The following is a 10,064-nucleotide window of genomic DNA, read 5'->3' as shown; positions in this document are numbered from 1 at the left end:
AGTCCTCGGGTGCACGAGTCTGTATTACTGACTTGACTCTAAACACCGGAGGGGGAGAGACAATTGTCAGAATCGAGTCCCGAATTCCTCCGTACGCGCGCAAGCAGGACTACGTGCGGGGCTGCTTTGAGTACGAGCGAAGTGAGGCATGTTGAGGTATTTTGTTGAGAATTATAAATATTGCGAAATGTCAAGTACAAAGTTTAAATAAAATGGAATGATGAAAAAAATGGCAGAGTCTGCTGACAGGCGCCGGTCACAAAAAACACTGTGAATTAAAATATCAGACGATGTACATGTATGTATTAATCGCCGACAATCCACCCGTATGCACGAGGGACTAACCCGGAAGCAAGTCGTTGTCAGCCATACGTTACAGTGGTAACATCGTCCGAGAAATCGCTGCGTTCAGAGTGTCATTATTCACAGAATTGTTGTTTTCGAGTGAAAACCCGTCTTGAATTGTATAACTCTAACAAATGAAGACATGTCAAGTTATATTTTGAAAGTTGTATCGCTAGTTTGAGACGATTTTCTCACGTACTATAGTACTATCGAGGCTTACTTGGAAGTAGTAGGACCTTCCAGTTCATCGGGAAGTTTAGCCAGTCCGATAATTCTTTCTGGTTTAGTTTACAACACTTTTGATCAATCACGCAGATTTTGTTGTTGTGATGAAAAGAAATAAAAAAAGAGATCATTTCAACCATTTCGTTGTGTTTTCTTTGTGAAAGGTAACCGAACATGAACGAGTGTTACCACTGTAACGTATGGCTGAGAATGACTCTCTTCCGGGTACTTGAGATTGTCGCCGTATACGGAAACTAAGATGGCGATTAATACATTTCTTCCCTATATATATCTACCACAACTAGAACAAGTTGAATGTTGTTGACTTTGTAAATTTGTTAGAAAATTGAAATTCAAATTGCCTCAAAATTATTTTAGATCCCTAGTTTATTTCATTCTTCATTAAAATTTTCCAGGGTTACAGCTGTAAGACACTGGAATTACTTATAGCCAACCTCAAAATCCTCTTTTTTTCTTTTTCTTGTGTGCATTTCCCAGTCATTTTTTTCTGAGATTTTGTGCAATTTTTCATAACAGTAGATTTTTTGTTATAAAATGGTGACTATGGTATAAAAGTACAATACATTACCAACTTCTGTGTAAAATGTGTTTTATAGTGAGACATCATATGAAACCACTAACCACTTTATTGCATCGCTAAAACAAAACTGCATAGTGACTCGAAGAGCTGAAGACCTGAACCACTTCTACATGTCACCAAAATAAAAAATTAAATTAAAAAAAAAACAGCGGAGCTATTCTGACCGATAGGTCGCTTGTTTGTTTAGGAGAGGGGGTCTAGCATCAATGCGATTACTGATCTTCATTTTCGCACTTCCAACCAAATTTCGACGGAAAGCTTTCACTCCTTCAATGGATATATAACAGCTTTTGTATTTCCTACTGAGATGTTAAGTTGATAAGAATGTACTTCTAATGTGAGATATATGCATGCTGTGATTCTGATAGTATTCTAATGTGCATACAATCATATTGTTACATTACATCGATCATAGCAATGTGACCACTACAGTTTCATCATAACTTCCATCATATATAAATGCTTGGTGTCGCACTTTATAAGTGAGCATTAATAGAGGGAGGGGAGGTTTTTGACCTAATCGAACGATGTAATTTTATTTCTGTATATTATAACTTGTGCTTGTTTCCTGTTCTTATTTTACTATTTTTTCCGTTACGTTTATAAGCTTCCATTTAATTTTGCCACCAACACTTCTCTCTATTTACTAAGAATTGTATTTTTGTTGTTATTGTGAAACTCGTAAAAGCCCAAATTTGTATTTATTATCTACATGTACGGTCCATGGACATTGATTAGTTCATACGAACTATTTCCATGGCCCTCACCAGAAATGTTCTATCCGTTGCTTTCAAAGTTTGTGTATATATTTTTCTCTTCTGGTGGAATAAATTTCAATTCGATTTAATTCAATTCAATGTTCGTTTGTTGAGCTTGTGCGATCGTCCCTAACTAGAGATATCTCCCCATGGTGCTTTTTCTTTCATGACATCCTGCAAAAGGTCAAAGTTGAAGTTATACTATAAGTTAATACTATTATGAAAATGATACAATTATTTGTTCTCAAGCAACGAAGATATTAACCAACAATAAGACAGAAAATAGGCCTTGTTGCAAGTAATAAAGATATGCAATAACTAGAAACTAAATTGTCTCCATACCAGCTACAGTATATTGTGTTCACCTATTGGTCTCTATGTTGTCAGTCGATGACGGCTTCTTGGAGCAAAAATACTGGTAAACGAAAATACACACGGCAAGAATCATTGTGAACAACTTCGGTGTTGGTAACACTGAAATTGAAACTATAGCGTGTATGGAATCAGTGTTCCGGAGACCACATTCTTATAGTCGAAGACAGCAATGACACTGTTTTGTGATTGGTCCGCGAATCACGTGTTGGAGACAGTTAAGGCGATTGGTGGAAAGTTTTCAACTTTTAGAACAAAGGTACAACACTGTGTCGCTATGTGCTGTCACAATTTCAACAGCAAGTGATCGATTCAATTCGTTGTCTGCATCCTGTACTATGTAATCGTGCTGTTTGTAAAGCGACTTTATCCGTACGTCTCCACAAAGACCATCTGCACACCAATTCACTCTCCAGTCTGTATTTTCCACTGTACATATTCGTTTTTAAACCTCGATAGATTTTCATCGTTTCTTTTATGACAATGTGCCTTTTCTTTGTCATATCTACAGACGATAACCAAGAAGGTGTTCACTGTGCGAAGTACTAGTGAGATATGAAAAATAAACAAATAAGTGAAATGTAATGAATTTTAGAAACGTTCAAACTATTTTTTTAAACGGAAGATCATTGCCATCGTAGTTTATAAGCTAACATACAAAATATATACACAGAAAATAATGTATCTCATATATGGATCGTATATAGTTACTGTAACAGAAGAACAATCTGACAGCGTTTACCTATCGAACTCTATGTTGTTGTTGATGACGGCTTCTATGAGGTAAAATACCAGTACTGGTAAACAAAAATACACACTGTGAGAATCGTTGTGAACAACTTTGGCATTGATAACACTGAAATTGAAACTAGCGTGTGAGGAACCAATGTTCTATAGACCACATTCTTATAGTCGATGACAACAATGACACTCGTTTGTGATTGTTCCGCGAATCACGTGTTCGAGGCAGAGAAGGCGATTGGTGGAAAGCTTTCAAGTTTTAGAACAACGGTACAACAGTCGCGAAGCGCTGTCAAAGTGATCGATTGCATTTGTATGTTGTCTTCATCCTGTACGTGTAATGGTGCTGTTTGTATGGTGACTTTTAATATTCGTCTCCACAAAGACCGTACCGTCTCCACACCAATTTCATTTTCATTCCGACGTTTCTCTCCAATTTGTAATCCCACTGTATATATTTTCAGCTTCGGTCAATTTTCTTTTTCGACTACTTTTCTTGTTTGGTAAGTTGTACCTTTTGTTGACATCTCTTCAGAAGTTGGCTTCTGGGTAAACAACATGTACTAAAGAAGTGAAAATGCGATGAATTTAGGAACCTTTCACAAACAGATGTCCCCAAACGGAAGACCATGGACACTGTAACATATAGACATACACAATAAATACACTGAAAATAAGATATCTTCATAGCAGCTGAAGTATACTTTGTTTACCTACCGAACTCTATGTTGTCAGTCGATGACGTCATCTTGGTGGCAACATATTGGTAAATAAAAATACACACTAAGAATTAATCATGACTAAGTTTCGTGTTGATATAGCACTGAATTAGTGAAACTAGTGTGTGTGGACGTGGAATCAGTGTCCGTTATGATTTTATTTATTTATTTATTTATTTTTATTTATTTATTTTTTTAATTTTTTTTATGATTTAATTTATGACTTCTGACGAATAACCAAATATAATCGCTAAAACTTTTCCAATTACTTATAAAAAGGCATTGTATCTGTTAATTAGTGGCCAATATTATTTCTAGGTAGTGCAGTGGCAAGTTTAATTCTTGCTTAGTCTTGAATCTGTCACCTAAAACAAACAAAAAAATCAGTGTCCCGTAGACCACATTCTTGTAGTTGAAGACAACAATGACACTAGCTAGTTTGTGGATGGCCCGCACATCACGTGTTGGAGACAAAGACCATCTGCACACCAATTCAATTTCACTCTTCAGTCTGTATTTCCACTGTACATATTTGTTTTTAACCTCGATCGATTTTCATCGTTTCTTTTATGGCAATGTAACTTTTTTTGTCATATGTACAGACGTAGGATTCTGGATAACGAAGAAGGTGTTCACTGTGTGAAGTACTAGTGAGATATGAAAAATAAATAAATAAGTGAAAATGTAATGAATTTTAGAAACGTTCAAAAAGATTTTCTTAAACGGAAGATCATTGCCATCGTAGTGTTGTAATCAAAGCCGAGGTTATGTTGTCTTACCTGAACTGACTAACGTCAGGCTAAACAACTTCGTCTTTGGTGTGGCTGTGTCGATGCAGGCTTGAATATACTAATTCGTATGTCTTGCATCAACACTTGCTATAATCCGTCCTACGGGATTTTCCAGGGTGATACGTTTATATACCAGTCAGTCCTCCATCGTTGATGGTGTCCTGATGGGTTGTTCCATTATTGCTATAGTACGGTTTCCAGAGGGGCACTGGAAACCGTTCATACAACAGTAGTTTATAAGCTAGCATACAAAATATATACACAGAAAATAATGTATCTCATATGGATCATATATAGTTACTGTAACTGAAGAACAATCTGACAGCGTTTACCTGTCGAACTCTATGTTGTTGTTGATGACGGCTTCTATGAGGTAAAATACCAGTACTGGTAAACAAAAATACACACTGTGAGAATCGTTGTGAACAACTTTGGCATTGATAACACTGAAATTGAAACTAGCGTGTGAGGAACCAATGTTCTATAGACCACATTCTTATAGTCGATGACAACAATGACACTCGTTTGTGATTGTTTCGCGAATCACGTGTTCGAGGCAGAGAAGGCGATTGGTGGAAAGTTTTCAAGTTTTAGAACAACGGTACAACAGTCGCGAAGCGCTGTCAAAATGATCGATTGCATTCGTTGTCTTCATCCTGTACGTGTAGTGCTGCTGTTTGTACGGTGACTTTTAATATTCGTCTCCACAAAGACCGCGACCGTACCGTAGGCACACCAATTTTATTTTCATCCAGACGTTTCTCCCCTGTGTGTAATCCCACTGTATATATTTTCAGCTTCGATCAATTTTATTTTTCGATTACCTTTTTTGTTTGGTAAGTTGTACCTTTTGTTGACATCTCTTCAGAAGTTGGCTTCTGGGTAAACAACAAGTACTAAAGAAGTGAAAATGCGATGAATTTAGGAACCTTTCACAAACATATGTCCCCAAACGGAAGACCATGGTCACTGTAACATATAGACATACACAATAAATACACAGAAAATAAAATGTCCTCATAGCAGCTGAAGTATATTTTGTTTACCTGGCGAACTCTATATTGTCAGTCGGGGACGGCTTCTTGGTGGCAAAATATTAGTAAATAAAAATACACACTAAGAGGTTATCATGACTAAGTTTAGTGTTGATAACACTGACTGAAAGTGAAGCTAGTGTGTGAGGAACCAATGTTCTATAGACCACATTCTTATAAATAGTCGATGACAACAATGACACTTGCTCGTTTGAGATTGGCCCACACATCACGTGTTGGCGACATTGAAGGCGATTGGTGGAAATTGTTCAAGTTTTAGAACAACGGTACTGCAGTCGCGAAGCACTGTCGCAATTTCAAAACATGATCGATCGTTATCTTCATTCTGGCTGTTTGTACAGAGACTGTACGTGTCTTTCTCCACAAGACCGTCTGCTCTTCAATTTCATATTGATTCAGACGTTTCTCAGAATCAGAATCGATACGTTGAAGGAACCAATACTGGTAAATAAGTAACGGAAGCGGAGAGCTGCGAGACACTTTGTCACCCTGTATGGATACCTTGAAGGCACCCACCGACCCAGCTAGATGTGACCAAATTATTGTCTAGCTAGTTTGTTCCTGTTTGTGATTGTTCTTGGAAAAAATGAGTTCCTGTAAATCTCTGTGTTTGAGTACGGTATTTGAAAACAGTTAGAGTTATTTGTCATGTAGTTTTCTACACGTTTGATATGTTGGTAGTCAGCATAGTTCCTAGATTTGATTGTCGGCTTTGGTCTTTGACTTGTGGTACGAGATATGTGTCACGATGTATGGCTGGTATGAGGCCCCGAGCAACTTTATAAAAACAAGAATGTGAGACGAAGTTCTCTTCTTCTTTCTCTCCAGTTTGTATTCCCACTCACTGTATATATTTTCAGCGTCGATCAATTTTATTTGTTGTTTACCTTTCTTGTTTGGTAAGTTGTACCAAATTTTGTTGACATCTCTAGATCTTATAGAAGTTGGATTCTGGCTTATATCAACAAGTACCATCGACAAAAAAAGTGAAAATACAATGAATTTTGGAAACGATTTCATACATTTCCGCAAACGGAATATCGCTGACACTAAAATATAATCATACACAACAGTACAGTATATACACAGAAGATAAGGTATCCTCATAGAAGCTGAAGTATACTCTGTTTACCTATTGATATCTTGTCAGTCTGATGATGGCTTCTTGACGGGAAAATAATGGTAAATAAAAAATACACACTGTAAGAATTATTGTGAATAAGTTTGACATCAATATCACTGTGTAAGTGAAACTAGCGTTTTTTTATGGAATCAATGTTCTATGTAGTAGTAGTAGTAGTAGTATGGTCTTTTATTCTGTACATCCAAGGCCATCGGCCCAAAATACAAATGTAGTTGCTTGATTTTTGAAGACAGTATTAACTACAAAAAAAAATTTAGTGGAAATGTTACAAAATTAATGAAATTATGATAAATTTACATAAATCTCTCTACGTAATTTCATAGCATGAAATGTAAATACAGCAAGGCGTTGAAGAATATGTACATTATCTGATGAAAGTAAATTGATGAATTTATCAGTAGTTGGAGGTTCAAAGTAAAAACTTGGTAAATACTTAGTTCTCACAACATTAAAAAAGGAACAAACTAACAGAAAATGATATTCATCCTCTACCTCATTTGAATCACATAGCTGGCATAACCTCATATATCTTTCAATACCATGTTTTCTATCTGTTTCTACTCGCAAATAGTGCGAAGAGCAACGAAGTCTTGCAAGCATTTGCATATGAACGGTGGTTCTAACTGAAAATACATATCTTGCAGGGTCCAGAGTAAACTTAAATCTGCGATACCAATTTAACTTATCAAGAGTACAAACATCACTATACCATTCAGAAAATAAAAATCTCTTGAATCTTTCGGTAAAGGTGTCGACAAAATCATTTACATTATTTACTGCTTGGTAATTCCAAATATCCTGTAACTTACACACAAATAAAAGTTTTTTTACATCACGAACCCATAGAACATTCAATTTGAATGTTCTATGTACCACTGTGACATTGTGGCAAACAACAATGATACTAGTTTTTGATTGGCCAGCAAGTCACGTGTTTTAGACAGTAAAGACAATTGGTGGGGAGTTTTCAGTCCTTCTACCTATACAAAGGAACAAATCACGTAATCGTTGATTCTCGAATCGTCAAACTTCAAATATCCAACAAATAGTGGATGAAATATACGCAAATATTTACACCATTTCAACATTTATTATTGTTATTATTTTTCAATGGTTGATTGTTTATAACTCTTAAGCTTTCTATAAATATTTTCACTTTATTACTGTGATGGAATGGAACTTAATCGTCGAAAGTATGGAAATTAATTATTCAAAGTTCCCCACGTTAAGCATATGGTAGAAAATGTACATTGTGGCAATTTCGGATCATAATACACTGATTCACAAACATTCTCAAAAGTACACAACTTTGGTATTTCTCGTCGGATTTTGACGATTTTTCGAAAGATTTGCAGTGAAATATCTGGACTTATACTACATACACTATTGTTCACACAACCACGAAAAATTGCTCATTCATACAACACATTACATAAACTCTGCAACATTTTCAACAATCGTGCCTATTCCCGCTCAAACCCTAGAGCTGCGTCAGCAAGGCAAATAACTGAACTGGTCGCTGACATGTTTGAAGAGCTAAAAATCAAAAATGAAATTGTCATGTGTTTGTCGAATTGTTCCACTGTGACAAGCCAAAGACTGGTTTACCGTATTGCCTTGTACCTGATGCATAGGTAATGCGAAGTGGCAGCATTTCGAATTCATTAATTGCCCCGATTGCCTCTTCCCACAAATAGTTTAATTCCACTTCATTTGCATAATAAATGATTTTATAACAAGGCAACATCATGCTTCAAATGTCGCGTATTTGGTTTTGTACATTGATGTTTACAAAGTACTTGTGTCCTACAAAGTTTGTTGATGTAGCTAATTTATTAATGTAATTTAATGTATTTACTGTAATTAGGAATGGTACTTAGTAATATCTTAGGAATACATGCTTCAAATGTCATATAAAATGGGTATTTAAACTGATGTCACAGTACATGTGTCCTACAAAAATAATGTTTTTGTATTTAGGCAATATCTGAGGAACACATTAATCACATGTAAGATAGTTTGATGTATACATTTATGAAAGTAAAGTGCACCCCCTCCCCTCCCCCAAGCTTGCTGATTGCTGATCTAGATTTGCAGTTTCATGGGACTGATTTGTGTAATTATTGATTTGTTAAATTAGGCAATATGTTAAGAATAGGTGCTTCCAATTCAAGTTAGCACATATATTGTTGACAACAAAGCGCATGTGTACTATAAAGCTCATTGATGTTGCTTTGGATTGAAATTATAATTTACATAACCAATGATTTTCTGTAATTGGGCAATATATTACATACACAAGCTCAAACTTCATATGGTTTTGTACATACGTCGAAGGTAACAAGTGACCAAATATCTTACAACATTTTACAATTAGATATTGTTCCCCAATATTTTTTCTTCATTCAGGCCAAGGAAAATGCGAGTGACCTAAGAGGCCTTGTCATTGCGAGTCGCAAGACGAGTAGTGACCACACTTGGGTCACACACATTTTCAGCCTGAATGAAGAAAAATATTGGGGAATAATATACTTTTTCCATCGCCAGTAATATAAAAATAAAAATCGGGAAAAGTAATGGAAATTTTGAACATTTGGCTCATACTTCGAAAACAGCACAACCAATGACGTAAACACCCATTGTCGGGACATAGACGCGTGTTGTCATGACGTAGAACGACCAGAATTCGATTGCATCATTGATTATATTTTGTAAGTAGGAAATATCTTAGGAATATATCATTTGCATATACATCGACGATAACAAGGGGCATATGACGTGTACAAGTTTCCTGGTATAGTTTTAGTTTTAGAATCGTATGAAAAGGTGTCTGTTATACGCCAAAACAGTACTCACTTGAAAATCCCATATACAGGCAATATGTGTCACTAAGAGTAATTTGTTTTAAAGCCCAAAATAGATCGAATTTAAACCAAGCAATCTAGTATATTTTGCATGATGCTAATGGCGTTTGATGCTTATCATTTAGTATGGTACGGATGAATTGGGATCAAGTTGTTCTCCATTCAAAAGTATTAAACTGCTACCCACACCCTACCCCAATGTTTTCTTGATGTTAACTGACAATTGAATGGATTTCTCTTGAACAAATCAGTTCCTCTAAGAAGGATTATTAGCAAAGCAATGGCGATAATTTAAAACTGTTTATATCCATGGTACATAGTATATTTAAATGCAATAGGTATGTCACTATTGAAATATGCAGAGTTTATTTGACTTTAAACAATCAAACAATTCATTGAAATATTTTTCTTCTTCATTTTTTGCCAATTCGTTCCATTTCTTTATCTCT

The 10,064-nt window shown here is 35.7% G+C and overlaps 1 protein-coding gene across 1 annotated transcript in view; it reads right to left on the bottom strand.

Annotated features, from left to right (window-relative positions):
* Positions 1 to 10,028: 10,028 nt before the first annotated feature.
* The window catches only part of LOC144445373 (putative 4-coumarate--CoA ligase 1), a 22,349-nt gene continuing 22,313 nt past the window's right edge, over positions 10,029 to 10,064 (bottom strand). Inside the window, exon 14 of the mRNA XM_078134912.1 lies at positions 10,029 to 10,064. This exon is cut by the window's right edge and continues 95 nt beyond it. Coding sequence (XP_077991038.1) covers positions 10,029 to 10,064 — 36 coding nt within the window.

The sequence above is a fragment of the Glandiceps talaboti genome, chromosome 14 (genome assembly GCF_964340395.1).
Source record: "Glandiceps talaboti chromosome 14, keGlaTala1.1, whole genome shotgun sequence".
NCBI classification, from domain to species: Eukaryota; Metazoa; Hemichordata; class Enteropneusta; family Spengelidae; genus Glandiceps; species Glandiceps talaboti.
This window is presented reverse-complemented; position numbering and strand designations above follow the sequence as displayed.